The sequence below is a fragment of the Anarhichas minor genome, unplaced genomic scaffold, assembly GCF_050575085.1.
Source record: "Anarhichas minor isolate MPS153535 unplaced genomic scaffold, ASM5057508v1 ptg000042l, whole genome shotgun sequence".
Taxonomy (NCBI): Eukaryota; Metazoa; Chordata; class Actinopteri; order Perciformes; family Anarhichadidae; genus Anarhichas; species Anarhichas minor.
In genome coordinates this window covers 3,746,121-3,763,230 of record NW_027466488.1, presented here as the reverse complement: position 1 = coordinate 3,763,230, position 17,110 = coordinate 3,746,121, and the positions used below count along the sequence as shown (strand labels likewise).

The window sequence follows — 17,110 nt, the reverse complement described above, 5'->3', positions numbered from 1 at the left end:
CACAAGATCTCCTCAAGAACAATTTATTCAAACACCCCATGAAGTGAAGATGTACTCTTAAGAACATGAATGAATGATGGTGTTTCTGGTGAAGTCAAAGGACACTAAGGCACTGTTTTATTCAGGCAAACTACCGATGCAGACATATGAGGAAGTGTTGATTTGTGTTATTCTACATCTGTGTGTTGACTCGTCTTAAGGAAATGTTCAGTTCATGTCAAAAACAGTTGCAACAAGCAACCCGTTAAAAGAGGAACACCGACACATTTAACTAACAGTTAGTTAAAAGCTAGTTAAAAGTTAGTTACTAAGTGTCAACAAAACACAAATGTGTGCAACAAATATTGAGAACTTGCATCGCGCTCACATTGTAGTGAGCTCCACGTTGACCGTATAATGTTAAAAACACCCAAAACAACATATGCCTAACATGATGATCCCAATCAAAACCCAATGAAAGAACACAAGTGTCATTTGCACACATTGAACTCTACAACACTCAAACATTCAGTGCAATAAAACAGATAAAACACAGCATGATAAAAACAAGTTAAAAATCTGGAAAAATGGTCTTCTTTTTGTTCCATTTCTCTGAAAATAAAACACAGATATTTCAAAATACAATTATCACACAATTAATGCACACGGTTCTTAACTTTCAACATAAACTCTAAACACAGTTTGATTTTAGGTTTGGTATTCACTGAGGATGAGAGGCACATACCCAGATTACTGTCACTTTCAACTGAATTATTTGTGTACTGAATAGAAATCCTTAAAATCAGTATTTATTTTAACAGTGGAACTGCAGCTGTAAATGTGAAATTTAAGGGAACAATATCATAAAGTCTTTCCACACAAAATGTTAACAAATATAAAGCCAAAACAGAGCACAGTGTGTCACTGCCCAAAATCTGTAGGCGCCAACTGCTGAATCTCTTTTTCATAGTGAAAGAAAAATATTAAATATTCTGCAGAGTAAGTTTTCTGGTTGTAAAGTGTCTGGACCCTGTGATATAAAACTAGAATCTACATGTGCACATACTTGTTTCTGAGCTGCAGCGATGAGTCCTCATCTAAAAACTAAGCGGCAGCTCCAGTGACCCCCCAAGCTGCAGCAAAGCAGCACTGAGTCCAGCCTTCAGAGCAGAGTAGTCCGGCTGCTCAGAGTACTGCAGAGTCATCACTTCAGTCAGGTACGTTTGAAATGCACCTACACCGTGACACACACACACACAACAATATATCAGAAAATGGCACTTGATCACACACTTACATGTTGTATAACAAACATTTGAACTTACTGGAAACTCCCTTCCTCCCGAAGCAGTGACTCAACAACGCAGGAACATCATCAGTGAACCTACAATGAGAACTATTTGAAGTACTTACATTTTCTTTGTATTGAACTATAACCTAATCATATCGGTTTATGTTATGCAGGCATGTTGATACAGTTCAGTATTACTATGGTGAAGCAAAGGGGCTTTAAACATCCCAGTGATGATACACTCCCTCTCACCTCTGTTTCTGAGTGGCTACCTGGTCCGGGTCAGTGAGGGGGGTCCACGGCAGCGCCCCCGTGTGCCACCGCAGCATGCAGTAACCCAGAGACTGCAGGTCACTGCGTCGAGACGGAGCTTAACGGAGAATACACACGAATGGTTATTACGACATCGGTTTTTCCTCCCACATTTACCTTGTTAGATACATCAACACCACAAAACAATCCTCAGAGGTACATATCACCTTCCAAAGAAAATCAAATCAGTCTTATAATGTGAAGCCTGTGTGTGCAGACAGATGGACGGTGGGTGGAGTGCAGGTGTTCCCCGTGAAAAGACGTGAATAAATCTGGTAGTGTTTGGTTGACGGAGGCTCATAGAGTGAAATGGCATCTCATTGGCTGATGTTAGTGGGAAGAGGAATCAGTGAACCACAGCAGTGACTCACCTGCTCCCTTATGTGCGTCCAGGCTGATGAACTCAATGGTGCCCTCGTGTGGTGTTCTGCTGGCTTCACGGTACTCAACGTGTTGTCCGCCTGGACAGTACCTGAAGGCGTGGCAGTATCCTCCTAGGTATACCTAATCGCACACGCACACGCACACGCACACACACACACACACACACACACACACACACACACACACACACACACACACACACACACACACACACACACACACACACACACACACACACACACACACACACACACACACACACACACACAAAGTGGTCAGTGTAAAACACATTTCAATCACGGGAACTGACAGCTTAAAGCTTGTACATATGTTTCACCTGTGACTTCTGTCCTGGTTTGATGTAAATGTTTTCTGCATTGATGTCAGCGTGAACGTACTCGTTTGAGTGGATATACTGCAGCACATCTAACTGCAAGCAGAAAGAAATATGAATGTTTATTAGGTGAGGGGGAAATCAAGAATATTGTCTGAAAAAACAACCCGTCAAGTTTACACTCACTATTCTGCAGGCGAGCTGGAGGACAGCTTTCTCAGACACAAGCTCTGCTTCTTCCTCCATGACAGACTGGAGAGACTGGCCCATGTTGGGGGAAATCAGAAACCTATATATGAAAATTAAAAGAAAAGATAAAGAACAATTCATAGCAGCAACAATGTTAACGTTAAACTCTTTCATATAATGTGCACATTTTCACACCTGTAGGACTCTGAATGAAGACCAAAGCCAACACAGGAAGGAATCCCCAGAAAATCCATCTTGTTTAGTTTGATCCACTTGTCCACTAGAGAGAGACGATCGGTTTTAATTATCATGAGTGTGGTTCATGTGTAACGTCACACTCCTGACTAACCAGGATTGCACCTAAAGGGTTAAAGATTTCATTTGTCTTCTTGGCATTGCTCCCGTTGAATAAGTTCTTGTCCACTTCTGCTTTTCTTCTGAACGGATTATGATATTTTTAATGGATGTTGTGAAACTAGATCTCGTGACAAACTGTTAGAACATTTCTCACGGTCTAATTGTTAGTAGTTCTGTTTCTGTCACCTGTCTAAATCTTTGATTATTGAGCAGCCTGTTACAGCCAATATAAACACTGAAGCACTTGACAGTGATAAATAACGCTACTGCCTTTGTTTTGACAGCATATACGTCCCTTGTAGTTACCATGAGATACATTAGAGTCATGGTTTGACTGCAGCCAGACCTCCGTAGGTGACAGAAAATGATTTGGACGTACTAGACTAGAAACACACTAAATCCTCACCTGACGCAGGTTTAGCGGCTCTCTGCAGAAAGTTCTGCTCATTGAAGATTCTTCCATCTTTAGCTCCCTAAGATAAAGAAACACAAGATAAGATACACTTTATTGATCACACTCAGGAAAGTCTGTGGGAAATAGAGAACAAATAAAAACAATTTGTTGATGAATACATAAGTAGCAGAGCGATTTCTATTTAACTTATGGAACCTCTGGGATAATAATTCAAAAAGCAACAAAGTGTTGAGGCAGTACTCACCAGTTTGAGGATGTCCTTTGATTCCTTGGAATGGGATCGTGAAACTGTTTGTAAAAAAGACAAAACAACATAATTTAGTTGTGAGAATACAGGCCGTTTTCTACCATTATTTGAATTTTTTTACAAAAGTCAATCGCTATATCCTGCAGCTCTGTCCTCTAAACTAGGTTAGCCATCACTTTCTATACAGCTGGTACAAAATCTGCTTTAATGAAGTGCACCGGACACATTTCGATATTTAACAGTAAATGTAATATATCATCGTTAATACACTATCTTCTTTCTTTCTTTAACTTTCCAGGTTTCGCCCTGATGTCGTGTCCACTGTCTCACCTTCGTAGATGAGCTCTGTCGTGCTCTGACTGAGCAGTTTCACCAGCCTCCACTTCTTGCCCACTGTGTCCGTCACCTCTTCACCTTCCCGTAGAGGCTCCACAACAGACGCATGCTTTGCCTTCTTGGCTTTGCTTTTTCCTGTCACTGTAGATGCACAGAAGGGGAAAAAATAACGTTACACACTCGCATGAGTAAATGATGCACAACTGTACAGTTTGTCTCTCTGGGCTTAAATCGCCATCCTGATGTCACAGATGTTTTTTTATTTAGAAACGTATAAATATAAAAAAAAGTGAGTGCGGAGTGACAGAAAGCCTAAGGAGAGGAAGATGACCGGGATCTAATCCGGAATGTCACAGTCAGCCCCCCACTTCACATCTCATGTTTAAAATGGTCCCATGTCTAGTCATCTCATGCAATGTGTATCTACACACTGACCTGATAAGATGTAACCACGTCTCCAGCCTGATTGCAAACCAATTGATATTTTGTGAATGTAAAATGAAAGTCCACCACCTGAAAACTGAATCCCTCTGTTGTTCCCCCTTTCATAAACGAGTCACCTCACAAACGTTTTTAACGTTTCTAACTTATGTCGGTCGGCCTCTAGCGGGAGCCTGAACTTCACTGGTAATAATAATATAATATAATAATTTAACCTTTTACTTGATAAATAAGCAAGTCATGTTGCGTGGTGATGGCAAACCTTTTTGCTTACCTTTTAAAGGTGACCTGGAGATTGGTGAAGAAACAGAGGAAGAGACGGCCCCAGGACAGCTGTCGACCTCTGACTCCTCTGCTTTCCTACTCGTTTTATCCGTCAGCCTCTTTCCCTCTACCTGCTTAACGGGGCTGGAGAGTTTTGCCTTTCCCCTCACTGTATATGGAGCCAGCCACAATCAATATTCATCAGACAGAAGATTATGACAGAAAAGAGACTGTAATTTTCACGAGAAAAGCTCACCAGGTCGAGGGAACTTCAGGACAGGAGAAAACTCTGAAGCTGGCTCCGCCCCTGTGTCGAGCTTCAAAGGGACTGTGTGCTGCTTTGGTGGAGTTCCAACCAATCCATCACCGTTACCTGTTGATTCAAATCATAGCGTAGTTGTTCCAAAGAAAGGCATCAGCTGTCAAACGAATCTATTGAAACCTGCACCATCGGTATGTGTTGCCTGAAGGAGGAAGCTTTATGTCACAATGATGGTTTATGCTACAGCAAGTTAAATAAAACCTTCTAGGTCAATTCTCTTCTTCAGAACAGCAAAGTTGTAACTGCTTCCAGATAATCACCTTTGATCCCGTCCCCTCTAACAGGACTAGTGGAGGGCACCATAGGTGGAGGGGCATCTTTATTGTTGAATTTAACTTCTTTGTCTAGACGAAGGGTGTTACGGGTCTTTCGCAGTGCAGGACGAGGTGTAACTGGAGTTGAGGTGTTACATGCACCGACTACAGAAAAAGAGAATTTACATTTATGTAAATTTACAAGTAGTTTGTTCAGTACTACTATTATGAAATATTGTCAACATATTTACCTGTGCTTTCCGTGGGCTTCCAAATGGAGCTTGAAGCGAGGCTTGAATTAACTACGGCTTCATCCTTTTTGGGAGGAGAGAGACTTAAAGACGGCGTCAAGCTCACAGGTGCAGACTCATCAACAGGACAGGGAAGCTTCTCCCCACACGATGGACAGAATTTAAAACCAGGCTTCAGCTTCGTCCCACACTGGGGGCAGAAGTGGAACGGCATTCTGCAGGAGTAAATACATTATTGCACATCTATTCTCTCTCTCTGTGTATGCATCCTCGGGAATAAACCCACACACTTCACCAGACACACACACGAGCTTCTCCTCTTGCAAAGCGATCGATGCTTTGTTACACAGTAATCGATACAAAAACACACTTACACTCAATATGAGAATGTAATTGTCCCAAGAAGAGTATCACTTGTGCACAGGCTTAGAGTACTAACTGGACTTGAATACATTAGCCAAAGTGTTAGTCTGTGCTTATTTATTCACTTCTCAGGTGAATAAAACAAACATGACCAAACAGCTTAACATTAGCCAGTCCAGCTTTAACTAACACAGAAGCGAAACTTGTGCAAAATAGAAATGTAGCAATCGTTAGCTGAGTGTTGAGCTAAATGAAATGTAGCTGGAGTATCGCCTTGTTGAGTCTTGGCTTTTAGTGAAACTGGCGCCTGGGTAACGTTAAAATAAACGTAATGTGTCACAGATACCTTTCCAAACACTCCACTGGTCAGGATGTTGGTGCTTCTTCTTCTACTTCGCCGGATAAATGCTCCTGTTAGTTGGAGCAATGCGGGGGAAGTGCTGCCCCCTGCAGGTAAGATAGCTGTTTCTCATACTCAAAGAGGTATACTGCCACCTGCTGTTGGGGAGTAGGCATTGTGGTTGTTTCCTACACCGCTGAACAAGTGCCGTAAATGCTAGAAAAGCTGCGCCGGTTAAAATAGAAGCGCTCCGTGAAAATGTAATATTTCTCAATTATCTATCGGTTTTAGGTCCTGGGTCCGGATACAACGGCGTCTGGGACCGGATCCGGACCGCGGTCTGCTAATTAGTGACCCCTGCTCTACATAATAACTTTAAAAGTGGTAACAGTATCTACAATAGTGGCTCTTGGAGTTTAAACATTGTAAGAGGAGATACATTTTATAATCTTGAGCTTGGTTGTGTTTTTTTTCTACCTTGAGTAATCAGAAATAAATCAAATTTTTTTTATTATACTACTTTTTTATCCCGTTAAGGGGGAAATTTGTCTCTGCAATTGACCCATCCCTGTATCAGGGAGCAGTGGGCAGCCACTTGACAGGCGCCCGGGGAGCAGCTGGGGGGGGACTGATGTCTTGCTCAAGGACGTCCCAGCAAAGGATCGAACCATCAACCCTCCGGTTACCAGACAACCCTCTTTGCTCAGTGAGCTAGTCCCCACAACAATGAGGGAGGATGAATATATCGTATATGACGCTGAACTAACTGAACTGTTGTCTTGTCTGTGTTATTACTGGCGCACATAACTCAATAATAGTGCCTATAAATAAGACCCAGTATCAATTTCACTTGTATACAGCACTTAGTCAACATTTTCAAGATCAATTACATAAAAATAGATATGTTTCAAGTAATACATAAATAAATTGTTTATTTTTGGACATCATTTACATATATTGCATATGAAAACTGTATGGCACAATTGAAAATATTAAATATTTCAGTGTAGTCTTACTAATATAATCAAATTAAATTTTAGCAGTAGTTTTTCAAATCTGTGAAACAGTGAGTGGAAAAATATACTTGTGTCTAAACTAAAACATTTCACCCTTTAATATGTATATGTATATATAACACAAATTATGTGGATTTGTGAGTGAAAGTATTTATAAAATATCAGTGGTATTATAAAGTGGACTAAAAGTTAACTGAAATGCAGGTCACATCTTACTGCCTTTCTTATAAAACTTGGCATTAAAAACATCTGGTCATTTTTCAGAAATCAACAAATTCAACAGCCTACTTGTTAACATTGATACATGAAACAAAACACCCTCGATCCAATAATCTAGTGAAGGTTAGAGAATTTAGCAATGGAGCTCGCAGCTCTTTCCACTGCATCTAGCACTTGAATACAGGGTTTCTATTAGAAATACTTTAGAAGTTGACAGCCTAAACGATAGCCACACTCAATAAAAACATTTCATTGCCTGTGTGAAATAACACCTCTGCTCATTTTCCCTGAAGTTGGAGGTATTTGATATAAGTTGATTCATTTCTTATGATTTCAGTAAAGATGGTCATTGTTTCAGTTAAAAACTAATATCCAAATGTTGTGGGGCCCTGGGCATTAAGCATCTAGGATCTCGCCTGAGCAAAATCATGTATATTTTTAACGAAAGGTATCGTCACAGTTGCAGTATTCAGCAGGACATTCAGTAGAGCATCAGTCGCATGTAACTTAAGTTTCCTTAAAGTACATCCGTAGCAGATTTTACACCCACAATAAACTATGACTGCAGGTATCACAGTCAACATTTAACCGACTGTAAATTTCAGCTAGGCATCATAAAAAAAAATATCCCATCCTCCAATATGAATTAAGTATTCAAAAGACCCATTATACGAATTTAAATGAAATGCCCACATTTAAAAGGCACTTTATCTGTACTGACAAATAATACACCATGTCAATGGATGCATGCCAGTGCAGTGCATTGTGGGCCAATGGACACAAATCATGTCAAGTTTCACCTAATTTATAATAAAACTATACTGTTTATTCTCCCACTGTTTAACCTGGATGTCTTCCTATTTTTCTCTCCAGTATTATGGCCACAGATATGTACTGTGACCACTGTTCATTCTAACATGCACATTTGCTCCTATCAGAGCCCTCTGAGAGGTCTGCGTTGGTGGGTCCATTAACTCGGACGGTCCCATCAGGGATCCAGGACTTGTCAACACATCGTTCCATCCTCTTCATGATGAGATCCAGCAGGACGTCCACAGCCTGGTTCACGTTCTGCCCGTTTGCAGCACTCGTCTCAAAGTATGGGATTCTGCATTGGAGAAAACAATGTGGGGACTTCATCATACAGGCTGAACAGTTCAAGACAATCAAAGGAGAACACTAACTAAAGCACAGTCAGCCCTGAGTTACATGTATTTAATACCGTGACTTATTCTCTCTCGAAGGCATTTAAAATGTTTCCTACAGCACATTTCCACTACAATACATATATTAAAGGTGTGTCTACTAGGGTCAGAGCAGGATATTTTATACATGTGAACAAATATTTGCCATTTAAGAGTGACATTCTCCTGCACAGACTTTGGCAAACAATGCAGCCACTGCCCTCTTGACAAACACCTGAGGGAGAGGTTCATGTACAGATGGATCAAAACTGAGACGTACCCGTATTTCTCTGCCAGCTCACGGACCTCGTCTTCACGGACTGCTCTCTGATCCGACAGGTCACATTTGTTGCCACATAAAACGACGTCTGGACTTTCGCAGTATGCGTGAATCTGTAACTGACCTGAAAGACACAATCAGCAAGTTGTTATGTATTTTAATGTGTTATACGTTTGCTTTTGAGAAAGAAATCAAGCGATTATTAATGCATTATATTCACATAAAACACAAAAAAGTTGAGCACAGTAGCAGCCGTAGTATAACATTTGCTCATATAACACAGCCCACTGTCAATTCTCTATGAACAAAAAGAGTTTTGTTAACATTCACTCAAAGTATTTTGGTCAACAAGGAATTTAATATTGTCAAATGTCCTGTGCACTTGAATTTCTCTTACTTAAAATAAGTAAAACTAAATTATAGGAACATGAGTTTAATGACTAAAAGTTCACATTTAGAGTGATATATCAGAGGACATACTCATCCAGTTTCTGACGTTGAGGAAGCTTTGTTCATTTGTGAGGTCAAACAGAAGGAGGAAGCCCATTGCATCTCTAAAGAACGCGGTCGTCAAACTCCGAAACCTGACACCATTCAGACAAAAAAACAACACATAATAATTAGTGAAAAAGACACGGTTGAAAACAGAAGACAACACAGGATTTGAGGAAGGTGAGAAAGCGCGAGTACTTCACGTACCTCTCCTGTCCTGCAGTGTCCCACAGCTGCATGTGGATCTTCTGTCCTCTACCTGAAGGTCCATCTGGATTTGTTGACTTGTATACCTGAGTGAAACAGACAGGTGGGGTCAAACTAACTAGTGTTCTCTGCACCAACTTTAACACAATTACAATGTGATAGAAACAGCTACAAAACAAAGCCTACAACATTTAATCTCGATCCGTATCAGTCGTGTTGTGGGAACATGGCTTGTTGCAGAGTGTAGTTGCACAGTTGCCTCCATTAGATAAATTAAAACGGGAATGACTCGGCATACTTGGCAACATTCACCCATCTAGTCTTGTTTATTAATCCAAAAAATGATCTAAATACAGTTACTTAGCTAGTGCTGATGGTGACTGTGTTCAGCTCACGGCAAGAAACAGTACTTTATGTCTCACAAAATAACTAAATAAAAATGAGTTTAAGGCAAATTTGACTTCAGTAAACAGAAGTTAACTTTAATTGTTCAGCCAATGTAAATGTGTTTTATACATCCGAGTGCTGTGATCACATGCAGTAATAGTCTTTTCCACAGTGTACCGTCTATTTGTATGCCAATAACTGTATTAACATTGTATTCTGCATTATATCTCTTTTACTTAATCTTGCGTCTCAGTGGTTTCAAAGATTGTTTTACACTGAGCTCTCCTTTCTGATAAACAATTCAGCCTCCACCAATTTAGGTTTATAATAAAAGATTAGCAGCATTAATCTGGTGTTTTATGGTAAACTGGATGCAGATAGAGACTAAATATTATCCACAGCTTTTCTTTGATCTTTCCAACAATGCATCACTTCTGTCAGTTGCAGTAAACACTTCGGCAGCACAGGAAGCTACTGTTGCTTTCAGCTGTATGACTGTGACCACTGGACAGCCAGCTACAGTACTACTGGAGTATGAATCCCTATATATAAAATATATATATATATATAAAATATATATATATATATATATATAAAATATATATATATATATATAAAATATATATATATAAAATATATATATATATATATATAAAATATATAAAATATATATATAAAATATATATATATATAAAATATATATATATATAAAATATATATATATATATAAAAAATATATATATATAAAATATATATATATATAAAATATATATATATATATATATATATAAAATATATATATATATATATATATATATATATATATATATATATATATGACGAGTTATGATATTTTTAAAAGCTATTCTGGAAGCATTAAAGACAAAACACTGTGTAAATATGAGCACTGCTCTGCTGTTTGCTAATGGTATGAAGTGTTTATTCTTAAGGAGGGTGCTGCCTGCTGTTCACCAACATTAGTCATTTCTGTTGCGACATTCATCAGTAGTCTTTTGTTACAAGTGAGTTGCTTAATAGTGTGGGAATGCATTTAAGCCCCTAATTAGGAAGCCATTAATGCTTATAGCACACATGGACACAAGGAAATGTTATGTCAGTAGTACAGAGCGTAAACTCCAAATGTGCTTTTACTGAAGTATTGAGTAAAATGAAAATGCTGGCTTTTATTCAAACTTGACTGAACTTACCACTCTTTTTTCTCGGAAGTCTATTCCAACTGTAGTGATGAACTTGGAGTTAAACTTGGTGTCTGTGTATTGGTAGAGGAAGCTCGTCTTTCCCACGCCAGAGTCACCGAGGGCTAGGAATTTGATGAGGTAATCATAGTCCCCATCAGACATAGTGAGCGCTTATTTCTGAGACACACAAAAAGAAAAAATATCCAGTCAACAAACAATCTGGAAAAGTAATAAATCTCAAATTGAAATAGTATTCGTTTTTTTATCCCCAGTGTAGGAAATTAAATTGTGAAGCAATGACGGAGGATCATGTCCATGGTGACACAAATCCACACACAGAGAGCAGTCTACATTTCATCCAACCATTTAAACATCAAGGAACCCTTAAAATGCATGAATCTCTCTATCCTCCATTTAAAACGATAAGCCCACATCAGTGCTTTAAGATGCTTTGTGTAATTTAAAAGCCATTTCATCTTGCTGACACAATGACAGAAAGCATTTTAAATTCCTCCGTTTCTCTCCAGCCACAGACAACACGAGTAACATTTTAATTGATTTAGACTCAGGACTTAAGTGAAGAGGCACATATTTTCTTCCAGAATGAGATCCACACTATGATATTTACTGGATGAAACATTTGACATGGTCGACCAACTCCGGTCAAAACATCCAAAAGAAAGGGCAGATGTATCATATGACCAGTGCGTAGAAAAGACTTCAGACAAGTCTTGCATTCTTTCAGTGTAACCCACACTGAACTTTTCATCTGGAGACATAAGCAGCTTAAGGTCTCATGCAAAATCAAGACCCATGATAAACTGACTGTGATGGAAGAAAAAACTCAAAAAGCACTGATGTAGCCATAAACAGTGAGCAAAGACCACCGAGCCCCAGAACTATGATTTGACTCAAGTAGTTTAAAAAAGGTATAAAGTTTTACTTGCTTCAAATATGTTTTACAAATCAATTTCTGTTATTGCAAGGCCACCATCAAACCCACACAGCTAACATTATTATCCCACTCTCTTGAGTTATTAGAACAATAAATAAGATGTGACCATTAGTGAGCAACATGTTGACTGTAAATACTTGTGCTGAAACCTGAGAGGCTGTAAACAGTGTAAAATCTTGTGTTTTTTACTTTTGAGCAAGATGACTAATTAACTTAAAACTCACATCTTCCTGCCACATTTCATCTTTCATAACATCACTTTCCTCTTATCTTCCACTCAAAAGGCCCACTGACACACATTTACTAGGTTTACTAGTTTATGGTGCTGCTGAATTGTATTTCGCTCTATTGAGGCGTGTTTCTTTCAAATTTTGTCCACCTCTGAAATTACTACAAACATGAATCAACACCTCCGGTTATGTAGATTGCATTAGTTTTAGCTAGGTGTACCTAAAAAACTGTCAAGAGGCATGTTCCTACTAGACCCTTTTTGACAGCAGACATTTTGAATTGTCATAGCAGGACAAGCACAGGTGTGCAACTGGGACAATTAATGGAGACATAATTAACGTTATTAGTAACAGGTGTACTTTTACTTCTATAACAAGTCAAAAGCATCTGCTGTGAAAAATGTCATTCTGACTACTTATAATATATATTTCTATCCTAATTATTGCTGACATTACTATTGAAATCCCCGGCATAAAAACTTGTCAGTATATGATTTCTGTTTCGGTGAAAACAGGTCACATAAGTGACACAATCTAGCAAAACCACACTGCCGTCTATACAGATTGTATCAGCACATTTCTGCAGATGTATCAGGCTAACCAGAAGTCTTCTTATTGAGCTCCAGTTGCAAACAAGAATTAGTTTAAACTCATGTTAACAAGTGAATGTTATACTGAGGAGAAAGCAAATGTTCACACGTAATGTGTGTAGTACACAAAGCTGTGCTAAAAACTCCACTGTCAAGGCCCTTTCCAAGTCCCAGAACTGGTCCCAGTCCTGTCACAGCTGTGAAAAGGAAGCGAGCTCTGATGGCAGAGTGTGATCTTCCGTCGTGTTCGGCAAGAAAACACTGAGTGCAGTGAGAGCACAAGAAATCTGATCCAAACTACTGCCCAACATAAACAATACACTTCTCTGAAACAACGATGCTCCAATCTCTGGCAGGATGGTGTGAAGGTTTGTTTATTATCCTTAATTGATAGGAGACGCGCCGATATATTGGCATGTTAAAAGTATCAGTCAATATCAGCTTTAATAATTGCAATTGGTTGAACTAATTAGAACCAAAAGGTATGCAATTTTTTTCTCTGACCCATTCTAATATCTAAACACAATCTATTAGCTGATACAGAAGAATATCTAGCTCCATCTTAAGCCAGTAGTGGATTTTTATATCTATACTAATATATTTAGCAGCTCGCAGTGAATTAATTACTGTAATTGATGGAAGAAAGTGATTTTTCAATGTTATTGAAAGAGAAACTGTAATTAACGGATCGATCACATTTGACCGAAACCAGATCCACTTATTGAAAGGCAGGGCTGCTAATCTTCTTCAAAAACGTTTTTATATATTTTTGTAGAAATCCTCATGACATCCTGACAGCAATCAAGGAAGAATCTAATGCTCTGACAAAAAAGGTTATCTGTGGCTGTCGCAGGACTGTAATGAGCCTAATGACTTCATTCTTTCTAACTTTCGGAGCTAGTGCTGCTAGCTACTTTCTTTGGGCGGGGTTTTTCAGTTGAATGATTTTTTAAATGTTGCTAGTTTTTCATGACTACTGCCTTTAAGGTCAGCATCAGTTCCAATGACCAATCTGTTACCAACCAGTTAAAGCGGTTAACTGCAATGAGCTAAACGTTCACAATCACCAATTGGCAATTAGTTTCTTGTAATGTAATTTATGGCTACTGTATGCTCCACTAGAATATAATAAACGATAGGGGCCTCAAACAGCTGCAGTGTTATCCAATGTTGTGACCCCACTTTTTAGAGGGTCCTGGTGTTAAAATCCAGTTTTAAGGCCTTTACTATTTCAGTATAGTTAACCATGCTAACCAGTGTGGGAAGATGGTGCATATTACTATAAAAACGTGTGCTTAATTAAATGACCTCAAACATATTACTATCCGACATAAATACAATGTACAGAAAGCAGAAGATATGGGGGTGCATCCCTATTCGATACTGATTAAAGCGATTATAAACTTCTTTTTAAAAACTTCTAAATGAGCTTAGCACAAAAATGTGTGAAAACAATTAACCTGTGTTGCACCTACAGTCACACTGTGACTTCATAAATAAAATCCATATCTGCGAGTGTGAGAAAATACTGGATGATGATTTCAGAACAAACAACAAAAAGACACATTGAACCCTCGTTGACGCTGGTGAGATTTTTAATCTCAGTGAGATCAAGTTTAAATAAACGTTCGTCTACCTTAACATCTGTTGGCATGTCTCCCTTCACTGCTACCCTAGTAGCTGTGTTCCCCGGGCCAAGTACCACCACCACCCATGCAGACCAGCAAACAAGAAGCAGCTTTAATCATTTGTCAGGATAAGTGGCTGCTGTCCAACACAGCCCTGGCAGCTCCTTGGGAAAATCCGGATATGCACATACCATAAACTTGAAAGGGTGTAGCACCATACAATGGACAACAATACAATCAAATGATTAGAGACAGGCATCACCTCTCTTCTACTTCTGGCTGCCAAAGCTGGTCACTATCTGTGTAATTAAACCACCTTGTGAGGAGTTATCTGCAGCAGCACCAGACAGTGTGAGGCTCATTCAACTCGATCTCTAACAAACATTTAAATCGATTAACCGAAATAAAACCGAAAGACCTTTAGATGGTCCTCGTGTGTGCGCCAGGAGGCCCGTTAGGTAAGAAATAATCCCTTTTATTTTACTTGGTATGGATTCTGCCAAAAAGACTAAATAAGATGCCACCTTCCAGCTTCCTCATTCAGACATGTTGCAGCCAACATATGGATCCAAAACAACCACAACAACGTGCAGTCCTGCTTGAAAACAAACCGTTCTTTAACTGGTATACACAGCGGCGTTGTTCTTTAACAGTTGTTGAGCAAGTGTGGAACAAACCAGCGGCTATGAAAAGAGGATGATGCAGGTGTAGACATGTTTCACAACTAACGGTCTCTCGTGAATGTAACAAGTTAGAAGGCAGCCAGTCCGCTTCTAATGCAGATGCTCGCGTGAAGTGAAGTTAAAAGAAAACTCTTTAAACTCTTAACGTTAGTGAACTCCTGAGAGAAGCAACAGACGGGTTATTTCGACTGACATTTCCTGAAAACAACGTGTCGCAACTCACCAGCGGGGCGTTGCTGCTGCGCACTGTGTCCTGCTGGCAAAAAAAAAAGTCGTTTTAAAAAGTGATGAAGACTTTACCGAGAGGTGAATAGCGGACGGCTTTACTTTGTCCTTCGCGTCTCGACTCTCGGTTGACATGAGACCAGCTTCTTTAACACCGAGCAGCTCCTTTACTTCCCGTGGTCGTTGAGAAACAGCTCCTCCTCCCGTTAGACGGCTACGACACCGCAGAGGCGTGTACTTCTTCAGAGTACATTTAGGAGTATTACTATCTCATGCTACTACTCCCATACACCTCCACTTCAAAATATATTTAAAGGACTCAGAATGACCCATTTGAGTTATAATTATTGATGCATTTGTGCGTTTAGCACTTTAATGTTGCAGCTGGTAAATGTGGGAACTAAATAATAATAGATCATCATTTATTAGTTGATTTTTTTTATTTTGTAATAATAATCTAAATCTGCAAGAATAAAAAGTGAAGTAATTAAATAAATGTAGTGGAGTAGAAGTAGCCTAGCACGTATTGAAATGCTCCAGTATTAAGTACAAGTACCTCAAACATGTACTTACTTGGTTACATAGTACCTAAGTAGGCTACATTTGCTCAAGTACTGCATTGTTGATACTTTGACTAAAGTAAAGTATGTGAATACTTACCTCACCTCCGCCAGATGAAATAGTCATACTGTAATAAAAAAATACTGTACAGCATCACATTTCACAGAAATTAATGTATTTCATGTTGTAGAATAAAATGTGAACTATTTTCGGGCGTATGTGGACCACAGACCTTTTATCTAAACTGCATTGTGAATCTGGAAAAGGAGCTCATGGCTGAAATACTTCTAGGTTTTGGCACTTGTACAAAGTCAGTAGTTTAAAATGAAAATCAGACTCTAGGGGCCACTTCACAGTACCTTTAGTCATGTTTGATGACCTACTTAGACTTGGTGCGATCTGAATTATCTTTGTTTTGGTTTGCAAAGACAATACACACCATTTATCTATTTATTCAATAAATTACATTTTGTATACAGCATTAAAGTAGACAAAAAGCCTTGTGAAATGTGTTTAAATCTACTATACTTTGTAAGCTTTGGAAATTAAAACAGATGTATAATGAAACTCTGACACACATCCTTTTGAAACAGATGATTCACGATGTCAAATGATCAAATACTTTATTTTGTACATTAACAATCATACAAAGAACCCCAAACAAGCATGAATGTATCCATGGCGGTCTTTCCTTTGGTTCGGCCTTCAGTTGTGATAGTCCAGCAGCCTCTGATGGATTCTTCTGGCTTCTGTACGGAAAGTATTTCCTGGGAGTGATTCATGAGTTCAGTCTGTTTTATTTTGTTTCTTTGGGACATCCTGGTTTTGTTGACCAGAGGTCTTCAGCACCGGCTCAAAATAAGGTCTGTAAATATAAACCCCACTAGCGACTCCGAGCAGTGTGGCTAAGGCGAGCTGTGTGAAGGGCACTCTCCTCCGTAACATGGCTTCTTTTATTGTGAAATCCTACTGGTGAGAAACAAGATGATCCTGAAAGAAGAGTAAAGTGGTGTTATCCAAGACACTTTATCTACGCACTAGGAATTATCTTTTTTTTTTTTAATCCTTCATTTTGTATCTCCTTTCCTCTGTTTGAAATTACATGTTCTTACAAAATTGTCAGCATAACTTTCAGCATGGATGTACTCTACATGCAGGTAACTGCTATAATAGCA

At 39.0% G+C, this 17,110-nt stretch overlaps 2 protein-coding genes across 5 annotated transcripts; both read right to left on the bottom strand.

The window, feature by feature from the left end:
* Positions 1-7: 7 nt before the first annotated feature.
* On the bottom strand, positions 8-6,194 carry vrk3 (VRK serine/threonine kinase 3). Its single transcript, XM_076110075.1, has 16 exons — positions 6,086-6,194; positions 5,377-5,591; positions 5,132-5,290; positions 4,806-4,922; positions 4,560-4,718; positions 3,839-3,985; positions 3,506-3,549; positions 3,253-3,319; positions 2,685-2,769; positions 2,487-2,589; positions 2,304-2,396; positions 1,954-2,086; positions 1,523-1,640; positions 1,305-1,363; positions 1,046-1,213; positions 8-591 (listed from the first exon to the last, which is right to left on the bottom strand). The coding sequence occupies exons 2-15, from the start codon at positions 5,588-5,590 to the stop codon at positions 1,077-1,079; spliced, it is 1,635 nt and encodes a 544-aa protein (XP_075966190.1). The 5' UTR covers position 5,591; positions 6,086-6,194; the 3' UTR covers positions 8-591; positions 1,046-1,076.
* An 800-nt stretch (positions 6,195-6,994) lies between these two features.
* Positions 6,995-15,578, bottom strand: rab27a (RAB27A, member RAS oncogene family). Of its 4 annotated transcripts, none has more exons than XM_076110072.1 (7): positions 15,477-15,574; positions 15,373-15,402; positions 11,073-11,240; positions 9,478-9,563; positions 9,259-9,362; positions 8,779-8,902; positions 6,995-8,422 (listed from the first exon to the last, which is right to left on the bottom strand). In XM_076110072.1, exons 3-7 carry the CDS (start codon positions 11,223-11,225, stop codon positions 8,227-8,229), a joined length of 663 nt encoding a protein of 220 aa, XP_075966187.1. In that variant the 5' UTR covers positions 11,226-11,240; positions 15,373-15,402; positions 15,477-15,574; the 3' UTR covers positions 6,995-8,226. The 4 variants fall into 4 exon arrangements, with proteins under 4 accessions (XP_075966187.1, XP_075966186.1, XP_075966188.1 ...); XM_076110071.1 differs by having other exon boundaries at positions 15,373-15,405; positions 15,477-15,572; XM_076110073.1 differs by lacking the exon at positions 15,373-15,402 and having other exon boundaries at positions 15,450-15,578.
* Positions 15,579-17,110: the final 1,532 nt, after the last annotated feature.